The following is a 21,238-nucleotide window of genomic DNA, read 5'->3' as shown; positions in this document are numbered from 1 at the left end:
AAGTTATCCTCACTTGCAATTGTCTAGGCAAGGTATAAAAGGTGTCTATTCAGAGTTTTATCCAGTATAACAAGCTCATTTTTGTGTCATCAAATTCATCCTCATGCTGCCTGACTTGGACATGCATCACTTGAAAGATGCCTCATTCAGGCTAGTGATTTACGAGGCAGGCTGAACTCTCTGAGTTTAATTTGATTTAGGGAAATTTCCCAGAACCTACGAGGGGGAAACTCAGTTATCAATTCAAGCATCATATTTCATAAGAAGATTTTGCATGGTCTCCTAATATTTTACAAATATCTCCTTAAGGCCTGTGATTCTGAAGTAGTCTTCACATCAAGCTACATCACACCCTGCTGAATTGCAGTCCACTAACAAAGCTTCCTCCATGGTTATGCCATGTATCTCTTAATCACTTCTCACTGGTTTTTCTGTTTTGGTTGGTTGGTTTTGGTTATGGGTTTTTTTTCCTGTCCTCTAGGAAATTCTGTTGCAGAATTTCCTGGGGAATGGTTCAAAGCTCAGCAGTATTCATAACAGCCTTAGGATTTCTGCCCATTTTTGTTTGTGGCTTGATACTCATGCTAACCAACATCTAACCTAGAATAAGAGCCTGGGATCTTTGGACAGTTGATGGACAGACGTAGGCTATTGATTGAAATGTCTGAATTTCACTTCAGAGTTTTACTCTGCTCTGATAAGACCTCACTTAAGTGCTATGTCCAGCTCTGGAGTCTTCAATACAGGAAGGGCATGGACCTCATGGAATGGGTCCAGAGGAGGGCCACCAAAACAATCACGAAATTTTAACACCTCTACTATGAAAAGAGCCTGGGGGAGCTGGGGCTGTTCAACCTGGAAAAGAGAAGGCTCCAGAGAGACCTAATAGCAGCCTTCAAGTACCTGAAAGGGGCCTACAGGAAGGATGGAGAGAGACTGTGTGCAAAGGCCTTCAGTGACAAGATGAGGGGAAATGGTTTCAAACTAGAGAACCGTAGATTTAGATTGGAGGTTAGGAGCAAATTCTTTACCATGAAGGTAGTGGAACACTGCAATAGGTTTTCCAGGGAGGTAGTTGAGGCCCCATCCCTGTGATATTGAAGGTGAGGCTCAACAAGGGCAGCCTGATCTAGTGGAGGATGCTCCTGTTTACTGCGGGAGGGTTGGATTAGATGACCTGTGTAAGTTCCTTCCAGCCCAGCTCATTCTATGATTCTATACTTGTACTTTAGATGCCTTAAGTTTTACCAGATGAATTGCTCCATGTAGGTGTGGATGGCTTCATCCATCTGCAATGGGTTACCTTATATCAGTGTAACAAAGAGCTTGCTTACAGCTCCTCAGGAATGGCTTGTTCCTTGAGTGCTTCTGTGGAAATGACATCTATTAACCTTCAAGTCAAATATCTGGACTTGCAGGGGAATTACTGCTCTGTGTATCTGAGATCTTTGTATAACAGCTTTTCTTGACTTTATCATAGATACTAAAAGTTGCCTCTTAAAGAAAAAAAAAGTAGCTACACAAGTAGAATGAAGAAGTATGTGTGTGTGTGTGTGTGTGTGTGTGTGTGTGTGTGTTTACATTCCAGCTACTTTAACATACAACCACATAAAACTTTTCAGACATGCCTGGGATGAACTGAAGTGATAAAATTACTCCAATATATTTGGGTAGGAGAATATGACAGGGACTGCATTGCTTTTATTTGATGAAGGAAAAAAAATGTCATCAATATATTCCATTTAACTGAAGACTCATTAGAAGTAACAGTGATATTTCCATTCTGTCAGTTGCATTTATTCATTTTGCTCTCTTAAATTGCTTGGAGCTGCGAAATTAGGCAGGAAAATAAACACTTGGTGGTTTTCCATATTTATAGTTAAATTATGGCTGGCTAGAAAATGTAATGTGTTCAGTTGTCCAGCTAAAACCTGCAACTAAGAATTTATGCTTTCTGTTTTGTGTTGACAATTCAGCATTTTAAAATGCTTAGTGGCTCAGTCCTCTTCTTAACTTTATAGATCCAAATATAAAAAATGCAGTTGTGATGCTGCTAAATAAGTACTTTTATATCTACTTCTGTCATAGAATTGTTTTATTTGGAAAAGCCCTCTAGGATCATCAAGTCCCATCGTCAAACTAACACCACCATGGCCATTAAACCATGTCCTAAAGTGTGATGTCCATACCTTTCTTCAACACCTTCAGGGATGGATGGTGATTCTACCACCTCAATGGGCAGTCTGCTTCAATGCAGGAAAGAAATTTTATCCTAATCTCCAAACAGAACCTTCCCTGGCACATTTTCAGCCCATTTCCTCTCATTCTATCACCTGACACTGAGGAGAAGGGAGCAGCACCCACCTCTCACTCCAACCCCCTTTCAGGGCATTGCAGAGAGCAATGAGGGCTCTTCTCAGCCTCCTCTCCTCCAGAATAAGCAACTCCAGTTCCCTCAGCCGGTCCAAACGAGTCCCCTCAAGAAACACTGATTGTGGTAGTAAAATCTTAAGCATTGGACAGCTATAGAGGAATTAAATTCATAGAACATCAGTAGAAGAAAATCAGCTTTTTTTTGTTGTTGTTTTAAGCAATTTTCACACCACTGACACCCTGCAGAATTACATGTCTTTGAAAACCCTGCTTGTATGAGCCAAAGCAGTCTGTGTGCTTACTAAAGGACGCGATCAATTTGTTATGCTGCTAGAAGAGGTGATGAGCTGCTTTCAGCTTCTGCAAGCACAACTGGTTGAATTAATCTTATTCATTTGGCAAGTTGTATATATTCCTGTGCCAGGAACCATTCCAGGTCAGGTTGTCTCAGAATTGAGTAACCTGCTCTAGTTGTAGTTGTTGCTTCTGACTGCAGGGGAATTGGACTAGATGAGCTTTAAAGGTCCTTTCCAACCCAAACTAGTCTGTGTGTCTATGATTCTATGATCTATGGCTGTAGATATGGACTAGATGACCTTTGGAGGCCCTTTACAATCCAGACCATTCCATTATTTGGAAATCTAACTCCCATGACAATAATTTTCTCTCATGTTATGATGCCTTCATTTCGTAGGCAAAGGAGTAATGTCCTGATAAACTGGTGTTGGGGGGGCTCAACAAAAGGAGCACATGAAAGAAGATTATAGCATTAATGAGCTTTTGTAGTTCTTTTATGCACATTTAAACCATACATTTTCTTCCCTGCTGAGAGCAAGCAAAGTATGTCAGGCATAATGTTGTGTGTTCAATGCTAATTATGGTCTATTTTCTTGTGTCACATTCAGACTAAGCAATTGTGCCTAATCTTCCTATTTCTGGTCTTCTGCTGCATTTATCCCTGCTGTAGCTAAATGCTCTTCGAATGAGTTACATACCTGCAATGAGGTGAGATCCCAAAGGGACTTCAAAGATTCTTTGTTCCTCCTTCCCCACAGAAGAATCATAGCTTGATATGCACACACCTAGATTGGTTTTAATCCTCTTCTTCTCTTTCCCCTTTCATGTCAGCTGAGAAATGACAAAAAGCCATTTTTTAACATGAGAAAGCTCTTGTAATGTGTTTGAACTGTGACCACACTGTATTAGGCCCTCGAAGGGGAGTATTTTTTCAGAGCAAAACCATCGCTGCCTCCCAGGAGGTTTTTTCCTTTTTTTCTGTTTGCTGTATGCTGAACAGGAGATCATAGGTAGACATACGCTAATTAGTGCAGTGGTGTCCAGAGAGCAGACAACCCCACATCAGCTGTTGCAACTAGCACTGACATTTATTTAGCTCTATTTCTCTTTCATATAGTCACATACCAGACTAAAATGTGTCAAAAAATAGAGGGGAATATCTAAATGCGTCGACACTGATAGCTTCAGATGCACATCGCTGTCTGTCCTGGTGTGAACTAGACCAGAGACAATTCTGTTCAGTGCTGTGACTGCTCAGCTCAGTCTCTGTTCAGTGAGGCACTTTCTGAAGTTCAGGGCAGGTTTGCACAGCCAGAGGCTGCTTCTAACAGGGAGAAACTGATAGGGAGAGAGTTTCTGCCAAGGACTGGGCTGCAGAAAGGTTCTGCCTCAGACTTCCTCCTCTGCAGACCAAGGGTACTGCCATAGTTTGTGCCCCACCTTGGGGTACAGGAAGGCAGAGGTGGCACAAGTGGGGAGGGACAGATGGGAGAGGTGACCCTCAACTGCCCACCAAGGGACTGCATCCCATGGATGGCACCTTCAAGAGAAAGTTGAGGGATCACGTGGGTCAAGCCTCTTCTTCACTGTCTGGTGTCCCAGGAGGACTCTGTCCCTTCTGCTTTCAATCCTGATCCATGTGCGCCTGAATCTAGTTCCAGAATCTATTTATTTCCTGAACCTAGTTCCCAGTCTGAGACTTCCCCAGTGCCTGCCCCCAGCATCAGTGGTGACTACAGAGACATCATTGCAATTAAGAGTTAGATTCAAGACTGGCTTATATCTATTTGTTTGGTTTTGTTTTTTTTTTTCCTCATTAAATCTCTCTTAGCTTTCCCACCCTACCAGTCTCTCTCCCTTCTTCCCTTTCTCTTCCCCTTGGGAAGTCAGAGTGGTTCACAGAGAGCCTCTGCCATTCATCTAGTTACTGGTCTAGCACTGACCCTACACATGCAAGCTTTCATTACTCTGCAGCACACCATCCTAACCTCATGCCCATCCTAAAAGCACTCAATGTTATCACTCTGGGAGGCTCTATGTCATGTTAAGCACCTCGAGAAGTACGTGCCTTAGGAAAGTCTTGGTTGTAGCAACTAAATCATAGAATGGCTTAGGTTGGAAGGGACCTTAAAGATTGTCTCCCCCAACCTTCTGCCTTTTTCAGAAAGGAGAGTGGCCCGCTTTAGCTGCTGTTCTCCATCTCCACTGCTTTCCTTTGCGATGTTTTCTGTCCAAGCAGGCAAAAACTGATTAGCATCACTCCACTTGTCCCTTCAGCTCAGCACGAACATTTAGATCCACATCCTAAGACTTAAAATATCCTATGGCTTTGGCTTCTCTACAAGCTCTGCTCAAAACTGTTTTCCCTTTACCTGCACCTCCTGTGTTCAACACACACAAAAGTGTACCAAGGCTACTACTTTTGTGTAAGAAAGAAGAATCCCACAGCATTTCTTTTTAATAACTGTTCAGCTACAAAATTTTATTGGTATCCTTCTATGTTCCCTCTAGAGGATGTAATGCACAAAAGCATTGCCACGGAACATATAAAATTACAAATGAAATTTATTGTAAAAAGTAGAATGTCTTCTAGACTGGTGTCAGTATTTATTTCATTCATAAACCAAAACTGCAGGTATAATATATTCATTGTCAGCAAGTTCATGTGTGTAAATTGCCATCCAACAGTATTGACTGATATAAGACAGATATTGAAAAGACAATTTAAATTTACTCTTCCAAACATAAACTGTTCCACAAAAGCACTGTAAAAACTCCTTCAAGGTTTTGTGTTGTGCTTCACATTTATGGTTAACTACATAATTTGGTTGTGTCATAATCCACTGTGTTTGGCAATTTGGCATTAAAGGCCTGCAAAGCAGATTGGATCCTCACCACTTCACTGGTAGACAGTTTGAGTCTATGACGGAGCAAGCAAGAGAAGAGGTCTAGGCGACGCTGACCAGGTGGAGAGAGTTTATTTACACGATCCCGTATCTCCAACAGCTGCAAAAGCGCTGAGTCCTGCGATCCCTGAGTGTAGGGGTAGTCCAGCTGCAAAATCAAGTCCCGAATTGCTTCTGGGTCGAAATGCATGCTGTAGCCAAACACTTGGATGTTATTGATTTTCATGTAGCCCAGATTTCTTGAGGGATCAATAAATTCCAGGGGTTCATAGTAGATGCTCTCGTTGCCATTTGGACCGTTCGACTTTATTCGACTCCTCAAATAGATGTGCACGGTCTCAAAAAACGTCTTCCACTTGTTGCCCAGAGTCAGCGTCCAGTTGTAACACTGCAGGGGTAAGTCCAGCTTAGTCCGCTCCCAGTCTGGGAAATTGTTTTCATTCACAGGCATAAACCAGCTCTCAGAGTGGCTGCCCCCAAAAGGGTTGACGTAAACAGCAAGGACGGGCTCTAAGGTGCTGTTTTTAGTTAGACAAATTTGTAGGGAGAGGCCCAGTATCATATGGACCAGGCTAGACTTGTACTTGTTACTCTTAAGAGTAAGAAGCATCCGCTTGCGCCAAGAAGGATCAAACCAGCTGTTGAGGCGCATGTCGTTGCTGATGAAAATGGCATGGACCTCAATCCTCCTGTCTGTCTTCTGCAACAAGTACTTCATCTCCAGGTCCTGAAGGTCAGTCTCAAACCCAATGTAGTGCTCTGTCGATTCTGCCACTTCAGGCTTGCAAAGGCCTTGGCTCAGCATGTAGCCGGCGTTGCAGCTCCCGCAGCGGGTGCGATTGTCAGGAGCACAGCTCAGGCACGCTGAGCCATCTCCAACTGTGCAGGGAAGGAATCCGTGGCAGGCAACCTGGTCATTAGGGCAGGTGCATGTGTGAGTCTCTTCAGAAAAGCTTCCCAGAAGGCCATTTTCATTGCAGTAGAGGAAGGACTGGATGCGGTTGAGCCAATAGTTGGAAGATCTGCAAAGTTAAAATAAGTTATTTTAACACAAAGAGAGAGACCTACAAGCAGTAAATACAGCATTTTATTTATTTGTTTATTGGAAAGAGGAAAATCAAGCTGTTTATAGGAGCAGATGAAGGCTCTAAGGTCAGATGACAGCACCTGCTGTCAGACTAATGCAATATATAAATTGCCTTTTAACAATGCGAAATCACAGCAGAGCTGACAGAGCTATTTTCCTATGCTCATCTTCAGATTAACATCTTGAAGTAGTGTGCAGCTGAGATTATTTTTCCTCGTGCTATTTGATCAGGGATGTATCTAAGTGTGTGCAACTCTGTACCATTTCTCTACTTCATTATGAAGATTTTTGCAAGCTGGGAAGCTTTCTTGTTGCTGGCTGGGGCCACTTTGATTTACATACAGTCAGCCAAAATGCTCCCCTGGAATAACAAATAGGACCCTGCACCCCACTGAAATCGAATCAGTCTTGTTTCTTCCAATGAATTCCAGCACAATATCCCTGCAGGAAGAATGCTCTGTTTGCATTTCATCTCTGGAGGTGGCGTTTTAAGATCCCTTCAATGTTCTTCTTGTCATCTCCTTTTGCTTTCACTAGAATCAATGGTGAATATCCTACATCAGTGTGGGAAAGGAGATGTTGAAACCAACAGTTTAGGCTGATGGGGCACAGACATTAGAAGAAAGACAATGGGAAAAGCAAGGTGACATGGACATTGCCAGTAGTCTGCGGGTTTCAGTTCTGACTAATCCTAGTGATGCGCACCATTTCAAGAACTTCTTTTGGTTGATGCTGTCTGCTGCTGCCCCATGAGTGACAATGGTTGCAGTTTCTTCTTTTGCATTGCGTTGTTTCAAAATGCAAGAGCCTCATTTACTGCTGACTTAATTTTTAAGTCACACCTGAATTTGTCTCAAGCACGGAATAGCTCAGAATTGCATTTTTTTTTCCTGGCTATAAAATAAATGCTAAAACTAAAAACTGATGGTATCTCCAAGTCTGCTTCTTCAGAAACATGAAAATAAAGATCAGTAAGACTACATCATTGAATGCTCTGGGGACTATTTTTGATTCCTTTCTCTTTTTCTGGTTGGGGGTTGAAATCTTGTTTGCTTAGCTTAGTTTACATATATATATATATCCATCTATCTATGTATCTATCTACATATCTCCTCTTAGTGTTTTCTAGAAGTAAATATACTATTATGTATGATGTGAATGCCTTAACACCATTCTTCTTTGTGCTTATTTGAAAATCAGCATTAAGGAAAATTATGTTAGTAGGTTTATTCCTTTATTTCCTTGTAAAAAAATTATAACATCCACTCTACAAGCAAGGTCAATGGCACAATATAAAAGTTATTCTAAAACTGAATGGAACTCACTTCCAGAACAGGAAGTTTCTGTGTACTCTGTGCGGGTTGTGTGAGTAATCTGTACCTGCTGAGCTTGCCCTGGCAGCTCCCAGGAGCTGTAGTTCAGGTGTGTTATGACCCTGTTTCACATTGCAGGATGAACTTTGTAGTCAGGCTGTCTCACGTGGTCTCTCTTATTGCTATTAGTCCTGTGATGCATCACAGCAATCAAAACAGAATGATCCTTGTCCAAAGGAATTAAACTAATCTTTGAGAGGTCTGTCATTAGAGCTTTTTCCTAACGCTTTTATGGCCTCTCCTTGCTTCTTTAAGGACTGATTCTGAGTTCTAAAAGGTGATGAATGTAATACAGAAAAGTCTGGGGTTTGTTATGTTCCTTTAGATTGTTGGGTGCTTCCATTTGCTTCACCAGAACCTTCATAAAGTTGCCACCTTATTTTGACTTGTTCCCTTGGACACATAAGAAGGCAGATTTCAAGAATATGTCATTTTCTTTTTAATCACCACATTTTCTGCTTGTACTGTTACTACCAGTTGGTGCTACAGGACTACTGCTCATTCAACTGTTGATACTGATCAGATTTGTAAATGTGAATTTTATTATTCTCTTCCACTCCTCTTGTCAAAAGAAATCCATGCCTCTGAAAAATCTTCCTGTATATTAGAAGTACATGTCCAGAAAACCTCACTTAGCATAGATCAACTCTGAGCTATACAGCTGTGCTTTGGAATTCATCTCAGTAGAGGAAAAGCATTTGAAGACTTACTGCAAGGATTTTCTCTGTATCACAAAGTGTTATCCATAGAGATTAAATCTTCTTGGCTCACTGACACAAAACATCAAACACTCCACATAATTCCTACCATCTAGGGACATGTTTGCATGACAGATTCTAGTAAGAAGAAAGCTAAAGGTGCCTGTTCTCCAAAGCCAGGGCCACATGACTAAGTTCATTTTTCAGCAGCGATTAATAGCTCAGCATTGTGTTAGAATGGACAGTAAATTTCTGTATGGCCTGAAGGTTGAGCACTTGTCCTGGATTGGAGCTCAGGCATAATTAGCTTTAAACTACACATCGGCTATGAATTTTTGAAGCCTAATTTTAGATACTTTCCAAAATATTTGGATGGGTGGATAACTGAATGTTGCTTTATTGAGCTGCATTCAGTGTCACTGAATGTCAGTGGGGAGGCACAGTAATTACAGAATAAATAAAATAATAAAGGTGGGGGTCATAAGGGACCTCTGGACATCATCCAGTCCAACCTCCCTGCTAAAGCAGGGTCACCCACAGCAGCTTGACCAGGAGAACAATGTCCATGCAGGCTTGGAATCTCTCCAGAGAAGGAGACTCCACAACCTCTCTGGGCAGCCTGCTCCAGGGATCCAGCACCCTCATGCCAAAGAATTTTCTCCTCATCTTCAGATGGAACCTCCTGGATTCCAGTTCATGACCATTATGCCTTGTCTGGTCACTGGGCACTACTGAAAAGAGTTTGGTCCCATCCTCGTTCCCTCCATCCTTTAGCTGTTGATCTGCATCAGGAAGATCCCCTCTCAGGCTGCTCTTCTCTCAGCCTTTTCTCCTTGCAGAGATGCTCCAGGCCCCTTGGCATCTTTGTAGCCTCCACTGGACTATCTCCAGTAGTTCCTTTTTTCTGCTGAACTGGGGAGCACAGGACCAGAACCGGTACTCCTTCTGTGACTGCCCTAGGGCAGAGTAGAGGGTGAGGCGAACCTCCCTCTACCTTCTGGTCACTATTTTTCTTAGTGCATCCCAGGAGACAATTGACCATCTTGATTCACATTAGTACATCTCCCTGAGAGGAAACCTGAGGCTGCTCTAATGCAGGTTCAGCTGCTTCCAGACCATTTATAGCTAGTTTCTGACAGCTCTTCTTAACCAACAATGTTATTTCTTTCTTCCCTTCTCTGAAAGGAGATGGGCGAGAGAGCAGCTGTCTGGATAGGTTTCTGGCAGCCAGCCTAGGTTAACCCAGCACAGAAGGCATGAGAGATCATGTGCAGTTTTAAACTGATTACTGTTATATGTTATCTACTTGTTCTCTCAGATCTAGCATATAGGATTAGAGATTATTCCTTTATATGATATTGCTACTTACTATTCTGCATTATTGTTGTTGCTATTAGGCATTGAAATAAGTTAAAGAATGCTCTGCACAGTAGTGTTGCAATATAGAAGAGGTTTGGGGAAAAGAAGGGGATTACTCCTGCTTTGGAAACATCTGAGCATAGTTAGATGAGAAGTATCTGGAATGCAAAATGAGCCAGCCTAAGAAAGAAATGGAGACTGGTGTTACTCATATTGATTAAGAGAAGGGAGACAGGGAAGCAGGGAAGGAATTCTCTTGGTCCACAAAAGTGATGGAAAGAGGGAGACCTGCTGAGGGACTGCTGGAAGAAGAAACTGTTGAAATAAGCCTACTTAAACAAGCAAAATTAATTTATTGGCAAGATTTGTTGTGGTTTGGCTTAGTCATTTCTTGAGCCACACTCTCTTTATGGCTTATTTTTTCCACCTTACTAATGATCTAAGCCACTGTTTCCAGTATTATGAGAAGCAAAAACTTTCATGTCATTATTTTTGTTCTTACTTTTAATGAGCTTTCCTTTTTTTGTTGTTGTTTGTTTGTTAAGGGATAGAAGCAGCAGTCTAAAAGCCTGCATGAAGCTACACAGCTGCATAATTCGGGAAGTTTTCTTTCTAAAACTTAGTTATCTGTTCATAACTTAGTATTTAGCTTATTAAAACAACTACAGCTGTGATGCTTAATGGTTGAAAGAACACCAAGAACTTTAGAGAGAGGGAATTTTCTCCTTACTCCAAATAAAGTTCAGAACTACCACCTTCTGATTTTTTTTTTCTACTTTAGCTTGATTTTTTTAAACTGATTTTAAGCAAAAAGAGTTCAAGACCTTCTTCTTGTTTGTCTTTGAGCAATTTATAAGCATAAATTCTCTTATAAAAATAGCAACAGCTGCCTTACTTTACTCTTCTTGAAGCTGCCATTAAGCAATCCAATTGTTCTTTGAAAATGTATTGCTTTCATAGAATCATTTTGGTTGGAAGAGACCTCTAAGATCATTGAGTTCAACTGTCAACCTAAGCACACCGTGGCCATTAAACCTTGTCCCAAAGTGCCATGTCCACACGTTTCTTGAACACCTCCTGGGATGGGGACTCCACCACCTCCCTGGGCAGCCTGTTCTGGAGCCTGACCACTCCTGAAGCAAAGAAATTTTTCCTAATACTTAACCTAAACCTCCTCTGGCACAATCTCAGACCATACTTTCACTTAATCAAGTAAATTAAGTGAAACTACATAAAACAGGAGCAATACCTACTTTATTTGAGACACTCATCCTTAATGAGATAAATTCACACTGGAATGTCATTCCGAAAGCTTTCTTTTTCTCCTAGAAATAAAAGATCATTTCAAAATCCAGCCCCTGCAGTCAAGGGGAAAGCTTGGTTAGAAGCAGATACCTCCTGCAGGTCAACACCTGGCTGATCAGCTGGTGAAGTCAGGCTGGGCTTCACCTTTTTCATTCACTGGATACTCTTTCAGGAGAGAGAGGATATAAAGGAAAAGAACAAGTGACATCTTAGGCAGCAGACTTGCTGCCCCTGTGAGAAGGGCTTCAAGCAATATTAGCTTGGAGCTGGAGTCAAAATGAGGACTAAGTTAAAAAAAAGCATCTAGGGAAAATCTCTCCTACAAGAGTGGCACAGCTAGAGACACATCTTGAGTGCCTGGATGCAAACTGGGCAAAACAAACAGAAGGCATGGATACAGTTGCAAAGCTGTGGCTTCACTGAGATCCCAGAGAGGTGGTGGGATTAAATACTGACGCTTCTGATGGGTGAATGGAGACTCTTAAGGGAGGACAGATGTGCAGGGAGGATAGCTGCACTCCACACAAATGACTACTTGAACTAAAACTTTGTGACTGACTGAGTTGTCCTGCCTCAGTGCTATTGCCAGTAGAAGTAAGAGCAAACAGACTCAAGTTGTGCCAAGGGACGTTTAGGTTGGACACAAGGAACAGTTTTTTCCCTGAAAGTGTTGTCAAGGTCTGGAACAGGCTGCCCAGGACACTGGTGGAGTCTCCATCCCTGGAGGTATTTATAAGACACGTAGACATGGTGCTGAGAGACATGGTGTAGTGATGGACTTGGCAGTTCTGGGTCAGTGATCTTAAAGCTCTTTTCCAACCTAATTGATTCCATGATTCTATGAGTAGGTTTTCTTTCTACTATATTAATTCTAATTAATCTTTCATTTTCTCTGTTGTTTGTCTGAACCAGTGCTTTACTGTCTGAGTACTCTATGCAAAATTGAGTATGCAACTCCTAATTCCATTCTTTAATTATTCACCATGTGACATATTCAAGATACACTCCTTAGTCTGATGCCAGAAAGAAAAATATTTACTAACTCCCCATAGGACTTCATTGTATTTCATTGTTATTTCATTTTGTTTCAAAGTTGGATGATGTGTGAGGAAAAACTCCTGTTTACTGTGACAGGAGCAGAACATGAATCTCTGACTTCAAGCTTCTCAAGCCCACAATGAAGTTAGCAAGAGCCTTTGCTCAAAATTTAGTATACTTTTATTATTCTCTTCAAATGTAATAAATTCTTAGTGCTTCATTCCCCATGACATTGTTCTGTCCACACTCCCAGTGTTCGTTTACCTTTAATCAGTTTTACCTTATCATTTATAGTCTCATTGTGTTAATGGGGGACTCGTGATGAAGGCTGCATATCTTGAGCAGTTGCTTCTTGCTTATAGAAGTTAATAAATAAAGACAATTAGTTTCTGAGGGAGGGCTAAAAGAGCTTCCCAATTATTCTTTTAATGACACTGCAAACATCATTATTTGATTTGGAAAATTATATTTACTGGGCTGCTATGTTGCTTTTTCAAACACCGAGATGCAGAACTTCCGACTTCCAAACCTAGTGAAACCAGCAAGATGATTAGATGCTGAAGGGACTGGAATATTGCTCTTAGGAAGAAAGGCTGTGAGAATTGGGGCTTTCTAATCTTGAAAAGAGAAGACTGAGGCAGGATCTCATCAATGTTGATTGTCAGGAAGATAGGACTAATCTTTTTTTCAGTGATGCCCTGTGACAGGTCAAGGGGTAATGGGCACAAACTTCTATCTAAACTTGAAGAGGAACTTCTTTGCTTTAAGGGTGATGGAACACTGAAACAGGCTGCCCAGAGAGGTGGTGGAGTCTCCATCTCTGGAGATATTCCAAACCCATATGGATGCATTTCTGTGTGACGTTCTCAAGATGAACCTCTCTTACTGAGGGGGGGTTGGACTTGATGGTCTTCAGAGGTCTCTTACAACCTCTACCATTCTATGATTCAGCAACATTCATGGTTACTTCAACGTGCTTCAAATCAAAATGTGATCCCTAGACAATCTGTGCTTTACTATCATGTAACATTATGTGATATGATAGAATCAAAACCTATTTTGGGGGAATCATACACTTGAAATAAAAAATAAAATTAATCAGTATTTGATTTAATTAAACACTTGATAAGCATATGATACTTCTTATCAAAATATTTAATCAATTACAGCTCCTTAGAAGTTCTTTAGTTTTGGGGTTTTTTTGTTGGTTTTTTTTTTTTGTGGGTTGTTGTTTGTTTTGGGGGGTTTTATTGTTTGTTTGTTTAACTTCCTTTGTTTATTGATATTGAACCATCGAAATTAAACTCTCAGCAAATCATCTAATTCCAACTTCCCTGCCATGGGCAGGGACACTTTCCACCAGACTTGGTTGCCCAAGGCTTCATCCAATCTGGACTTGAACACCCCCAGGGAGAAGAGGCATCTACAACATCACTGTGAAACCTATTCCAGAGCCTCCCCACCCTTGTACTGAAGCACTTCTTCCTAAGATCCAGTCTAAACCTGCTCTCCCTCAGCTTCAAACCATTTTGCCTTGTCCTGCCTCTAGACATGCTTACGAAAAGTCCCTCTCCAGCCTTCCTGTATGTTCCCTTAAGGTATTAGAAGGTAGCTATAATATTCCCCCAAGTCTTCTCTAGGCTGAACAACCTCAGCTCCCTCAGCCTATCCTCATAGCAGAAGTTCTCTAGCCTTTGGATCATCTTTGTGGCTCTCCCCTGGACTCCCTCGAACAGCTCTGTGTCCTTCTTTGGATGGGGACACCATTGTAAGTGGAACAGCCCTGTGTCCTTCTTATGATGGAGACACTACCGTTGTGGATGACCTTTCTGTTCTATAGGATGCACCAAGCAGATGGCTACCATACCTTGAGCTAGAATACTTACAGGGTAAAGAAAGCCTGCTCTGCTCTCACATTTACAAAATCATGATAAAAAATATGATAATCCTGTGGAAGTTAATGTATCTGTTAACATTGGCCAAGTTTCTGATGAGAATTGTCTGAGAAAGATAAATCTTATTGGATTTGGGAGCTGAAATAATTCTATCTGACGCTGCACTGCACTACCTCTTTATGAAATGCTCTTCAATCTTTAATTCTAAAGTGTATTTAAATGATTTCTTCAATCTTTCTGTTTTGCTACAAAATAACTCTACGTCCAAAATGTCTGAGATTCATTTGAACAATAGTAGTGGCAAGTTTCAACTACATTCTTACTCCTGTTCAGTACAGTGTAACACTAAATATAAGAACAAAGCAGTATGGTCACCCTGTGTAATGGCTGTAGCAAGTATTTAATCATAATATGACACTTTTACCTCCTTCTCTGCCTCACTAAGTGCTTAACATCTGTTGTACATCAGATGGCTCAGTAGCAGATGATGAGTACTCAGTGAGGCAGATGCTAAGTAAAAAAATGAAGACAATTTAACAAGAAGTGTATAGGCAGTAAAATACCCATTACCTATTTCCCCCCTCCTTTGGAGGCTGAGTCCAGTATAAATCTGTAAGACATCAACACCAAATACACTTAAAGGCATCTTGAAAATGTCCTAGTCTTGATCTTGTGGGATCACCTCTTGGGAAGGACAAATAGGACCCCAAGTACTTTGTTTCTGTGCTGTGATTCACAACAAGGGCATGAATTACTGCTAAATTTGATGATGGTCTTTACATGAACAAATTTTTCTTCTGGGAATCAGGGTAAAACCACCAACTGTACAGTCACCAGAAGGCCAGTGAGTGATTAGAAGAAGAAAGGGTCTCTTCAGCCTCACAAAATTGAAGCAGTAGTTTACTTCTCAGACACAGCTGAATTTATTTTACTGTGCCTCATATTGCAGGTGTGTCAGTGAGACTCCGAATGACAGCTGCAAATCCTCTCAAATGGATGACAAACAGGAGCAGTGCAGCCGCTCTGAGTCCCAAACAACCTGACCTGGAACGGGTCCAGGGATAGAACATCTAGCACCTCTCTGGGTAACCTGGGCCAGGGTCTCACCACTCTCAATGTAAAAACTTACTTTCTTCTCTCCAGTGTAAAACTCTCTTTTACTTCAAACCATCACCCCTTGTCCTGTCACAACAAACCCTGCTCAAAAGTCTGTCCCTGGATCCCGATTGGTCCTTTGAAGCACTGAAAGTCCACCAGAAGGTCTTACAGCAGAGGGCTTCCAGCCCTTACATCATTGCTATGGCCTCCTCTGGCCTCTCTTCAACAGGTCCCTGTCTCTACTGTGCTGAGGACTCCACTCCTGAGCTGGAGGTGGGGCAAAATCTCCTTTTTTTTGGTCACAGCTATAATCATAATGACCGCTGTGCCATAGGTAATATCAACGATCTATTTAAAGAGTTCCAAATCAGAGATAAGCTTTGAGAGCTTTTACTACACAACAATCCATAATACAGAAGGGATTAAGGAAATACCAGTCAAATTACTTAATAGTGTCAAAAGCAGAAAGGAAGGAATCAGAAGTGTTAGGAAAAATATCAGGAAGTCAGAATCACAGAATTGTTAAGGTTGGAAGAGACCTTTGAGATCAAGTCCAACCACTCACAGCTCACAATCCCACCACTGCTGCTAAACCATTGCCACTAAACCACATCCCCCAGCAACACATCCAGATGTCTTTTAAATACCTACAGGGACGTTGGCTGCACCAGCTACCTGGGCAGTCTGCTCTGATGCCTGAGAACCCTTTCTGGGAAGAAATTTCCTAATATCCAACCTAAATGTCCCCTGGCACAACTTGAGCCCATTTCCTCCTGTCCTGCCACTTGTTGCATGTGAGAAGAGACCTACTCCTATTTCATTCCAACCTCCTTTGAGGTGGTTGTAGAGGTTTAGAGACAGTATCTCTATTCCTATTTTTGGCATCCTTATTCCCAGGAAAAAAGATAACAGAAATGGAAATGAAAACTGTTTCTGCTCCTGCAAAATTTGTCACAGTTATAATTATGGAGGTAGTGGTGAAAAAAAGTAAAAATCTGGATTCTATTCCTGTCTCCTTCACATTCTGTCTGTATGAGCATGACTATGGACACGTCACTTGCTCTCTTCCTTTGATAATAGTCTGATTTCCCTCCCTCACCTACAGTTAGCCTATTTGGATTATAAATTTAATTGCCTGTGGTATAAAACCCAACAGGATGGTTTTTTTTCTTTCACTGTGCAGAATCAGAAGAATTACACCAAGGCCAGAACCTCCCTTTAAGAGTAATGGCTTTAATTAAAGAATGCAAAACTCAGTTCTGTATTCATGCCTCACTTATTCTGATATTGAACAAAATAAACTAAACTAGGATTCTGAGATCAGTGTATGTTGGGTTTTTTTTTTCCCCCCTCATTTTAAAATAACTGAAAATAACTTTAATTCTAAGCAAACCCTTGAAGTTTTCCTGTAGCCACAAAACATGTTGCAGAAGAGAGGTTTGATTTTTCTGTCATGACAGAGTTGAATAAATTGTAAGGACACAGGTTCCTGAAGGCTGTCTAGAAAAGTTGTACCATGCTGGGTTTAAAAGCAGCATGTATTTCACTTAATAATGTATAATTCTTGTAATGTCACTGTGTAATGGTCATAAATAGGGGAATTATTAATACAAGTGACAAGAAGTTGCATGTCTATAATATAGGTGAGGTGACTGCATAGTAATGATGCTTTTAAGCAAGTATCAAGTAATTGAATCTCTTCTGACATTTTTATCTCCTTTAAACAAACAATCCTACAGCCTGAAATGAAATGTGCAAGTTGATACAAAGGTTGACACTGGTGAACATAAACACATCTTTCTGCACACTGATCTGCAACAAAAGGAAAATTAGTCTAGATGTCTAAGAGTGAAGAACCAAAGCCACACTTCAGGAAGCTGTGCAAGTTTCTTTTGGAATCTATACAATTACAGAAAGTGATTAACCTTGTACAACTACTCTCACCCCACTACTAACTGTTGAATAGCAGAAGTAATCCAGGCTAATACTTCTACTTGCAGACTGCTGAAACCTTTGTGTTTTCCATTTATCCATGTATCTCACTTTGTTTAGAACTAGCAACAGGAACCACAAGAAACTGTGATGCTGGTGGTGGAAGCCAAGACAAGTAACACCTCTTGGCAACCTCCTTGAATTTCTTATGGCAGAATCATGTGAAAATACAGACTTGTCATATATAGCACCACTGGGGTTGATTTGGAGTTCATTACCTCCTGCACAAGACTTTGTAACTCTATCAAAACCTCCAAAGTTAGTAGAATATCTCACAGCGATAAAATTGAATTTCTTGTGGGTTTGCTTTGCTTTGTTTTGTTTTCCCCTGGATATTTTATATCCATTGCAGAATATGGTTGGGGCAATCTGTTTGGCCCATAGTTTTATTTTCTGAATCAGCATGTGGGTTGTTAAAGTCAATCACAGATGCTGGAGCATAGCAGTGGGACTGTGTGCAAATCCCCTCCCCCTGAGAAGAGTGTATGAAGGGTAATCAACCATAAACCATAACCTGAAGAGGTGACAACTCTTCTTGCAAACAAAGAATATATTACTGCTGATAGATTACTTATCTAGATGTTCAATCTCATTCTGTTGAGTCAATCTCCTCCTTGATGCTACATGGTTTTATATGCCACAATTCTATAGAGTAGGAGGAAAATCAAAGAATCACAGAATGGTGGGGGTTGGAAGGGATCTCTGGAGATCATCTAGTCCAATCTCCTTGCTAAAGCAGAGTTGCCCACAGCAGCTTGCCCAGGATCACAGTATCCAGGTGGATTTGGAATCTCTCCAGCAAAGGACACTCCACAACCTCTCTGGCTGGCTTGCTCCAGGGCTCAAGTACCTTCATAGCAGTTCCACCACCCGTTCAGGTGAAACCATTCCACTTTGTGCCCATTGCCCCTTTTCTTGTCACTGGGCACCAATGGAAAGAGTCTGGCCCTATCTTCTTGACACCCACCCTTCAGATAGTTATAAACATTAATAAGATCCCTTCTCAGGCTGCTCTTCTCCAGGCTAAAAAGCCCCAAGTCTCTCAACCTTTCTTCCTCACAGAGTTGCTGCAGGCCCCTTTGCCTCTCTTTAGCCTCTGCTGGACTCTCTCCAGTAGTTTCCTGTCTCTCTTGAACTGGGGAGCCCAGAACTGGACCCAGTACTCCATAAGTGGCTTCCCTAGGGAAGAGTAGAAAGGAAGGCGAACCTCCCTCCACTGCTAGTCATACTCGTTGTATGCACCCCAGGAGACCATTGGCCTTCTTCAAATCACTCTATATAGAGCAGCTTCCTTAACAGTTTGCAATTTTTATTTAAAGGATTATGTTATCAAAACCCAACCACACAAAAAAACAGACCCAACCAAACAAGAAAACCAACCAAAACACACATAAAAAGCCCACCACAAACACTTCAGTCCATTTTAAATTCCCCCTTATTGAAACTAACATGATGCTACTGGAAGGAATTAATTTAAGGATGTTGTATTTCATAAAGAACTTGTAAAATTTAACATTAATAACCAGAAGCAGATTGGAGCAGACAAGATTTTCTTGTAGGAGAAGAAATAAAATCATCCGTTAAAGAATGTATTTTTCTGCAAAGTGACAAATACCATTTCGTAGCCTACAGCAGCATCTGTTTTAAGACCTATTTAGAATTCTCAACACAGTAATTTTAAATATCTTTGGTTATAAGCACTGTAGTCTCTAGCATGCTTTCTATACATATCCATGCGTGTATATATATAAGCACACATCCTCCCTGGTATCCTAGGCACTCACTGAAAGATCTCTCTGTCCTTTCCAAAATGACAGAGATGCTTACCTGGAAAAAAATACAAATAAAGGGGAAAAAACAAGTCCCCTGAAAAAAAGTGCTCCCAAATCCAGTCCCAATAGCTTCAGTTGAGCCAAAGAAGTAAGGATCATAGAATGGTTTGTTTTGGAAAAGACCTTCAAAAATTACATAGTCCAACCCCTGACCACCCCAGTCAGCAGGGACATCTTCAACTAGATCGTATTGTTCTGAGCTACAACCTGACCTGGAATGACTTAAGAGATGGGGCACCTAGCCCCTCTCTGGGAAACCTGGACAAAGCTCTCACATTCTAAAAAGTCTCTTCCTTCTCTCTAGTTTAAATCTCCCTCTTTTACTTCAAACCTTGTCCTGTCACAACAGGCCCTCCTCAAAAGTATGTCCCCAGGTTTCTGATTGGTCCCTTTAAGCCCTTTCTCAAAAGTCACCAGAAAGTCTCCCTGGAGCCTTCTCTTCTCCAGGCTGAACAATCTCAACTGTTTTCGCTTGTCTTTACAGGAGATGTACTCTGGCCCTCCAACCATCATCATGACCTTCTTTGGACCTAATGCATCAGGTCCATGTCCTTGTTGTGCTGAGAGCTCCAAAGCCAGATGCAATACTCCAGGTGAGGTCTCACCAGAGCAGAACAATAGAATTGTCTCCCTCAGCCCTTGACCTGCTAGCCTCCCTCACAGACCTGCTGCTTGCTGAGATACATTTGAATTTCTTACTGGGGACAAAGAAATGCCAATAGGTTTCCCGCATGCAAGCAGCAATGCACCACTAACTAAAAAGGTGATGCTGAATCATTGTGGTGTAACTTGCTGGTCACAACACAGCACTTCACAGAAACCCTGCGTACTGAATGCTTATGCCAAGCTGTTAAGAAGCTCTTAACGGAGGCTTCTGATACAAAATTTGTGTTGAAATGCAAGTAGCTTCCTCATTTCTGGAGAGTCACCTAAAGGGAGATGGATGCACAAGCTGCAGAAATGCACAGTGCTGGCCTAAGCTATTACAGAACCAAACATTGTGCAGCAGCTTGCTGCCTTTGCTTGATGTACTTGGATGCCACAGGCATTTATCTTGGAACCTATATACAGAGGAAACAGCTTTTTTTTTTTTAACCTCATACAAAGCTCTGTAGGTCCTAGAGTTCAGTATAGATTTATACTGGAGATTAGGAAGAAATCCTTTACATTAAGGGCAGAGTGACAGTTGAATAGGTTGCCCAGGGAGGGTGTGAATGCCCCTTCCGCTGAAGTATTCATAGCCAGGTTGGAGGAGATCTTGAGCAACCTGCTCTAGGGGGAGGTGATCCTGCCTATGGCAGTGGGGTTTGAACTAGGTGATCTTTAAGTTCCCATCTGACCCACCTCATTCTATGATCTTTGTGCTTTAACCATCCTTTCTGAGCCTAACTTGTTAGAACTTCAAGATTGCAAACTGGGTCATGAGCCAGGAAGAATTTCATAGCAATAGTTTTAAAATAGTTAATTACAAGGGTAACAGCACTACCAAGAAGTGCCCAAAGAGGATTCCATCCATTCTTTTTCAACCCTCTACAAGTGCTATTGTATTTTCTATTGTAAAAAGCCCAGAGACATCATCTACATGGAAAAAGACCAATCTCAAAAGTCTTTGCCTTGAAGAGCTTCCAATCTAACTGCAGGACAGACAATAGCAATAGAAAAAGGACGTAGGATGTGCTCACCAAGGTTTTAGAGTTGTAGTGAGAGGATGGTGAAGACTGGAAGTGGGTAACTATAGAGCCATAAGCTAAAGAGCAAATCTGGATCTTCAATATTCCCTGTCCTGCAGACAATTTCCTACTGTGCACAGGGCAGGAGACTGAATTACAAGGAACAGACACAAAAATAGCCCTGATGTCCTCAGACAAATAGAGCATGCATTATTTCTCCTGTTTATCCAATACACAATCCATCTGCATGGGTTTTGGTGGATAAGGTGACTTAGCATTTCTATTAAAGGAGCTTTTTCAGGGAACTGAGAGATT

At 41.4% G+C, this 21,238-nt stretch overlaps 1 protein-coding gene across 2 annotated transcripts in view; it reads right to left on the bottom strand.

Moving 5' to 3' along the window:
• Positions 1 to 5,125: 5,125 nt before the first annotated feature.
• The window catches only part of BRINP3 (BMP/retinoic acid inducible neural specific 3), a 232,250-nt gene continuing 216,137 nt past the window's right edge, over positions 5,126 to 21,238 (bottom strand). For both annotated transcript variants that reach the window (XM_054165573.1, XM_054165574.1), the window contains exon 8: positions 5,126 to 6,598. In XM_054165573.1, the coding sequence (XP_054021548.1) occupies positions 5,482 to 6,598 (1,117 nt within the window). In that variant the 3' untranslated portion in view covers positions 5,126 to 5,481. The remainder of the gene's footprint in view (positions 6,599 to 21,238) is intronic.

This window comes from Dryobates pubescens, chromosome 11 (assembly GCF_014839835.1).
Source record: "Dryobates pubescens isolate bDryPub1 chromosome 11, bDryPub1.pri, whole genome shotgun sequence".
NCBI lineage: Eukaryota > Metazoa > Chordata > Aves > Piciformes > Picidae > Dryobates > Dryobates pubescens.
The sequence above is the reverse complement of the archived record's forward strand: the minus strand, read 5'-3'. Positions and strand labels throughout refer to the sequence as shown.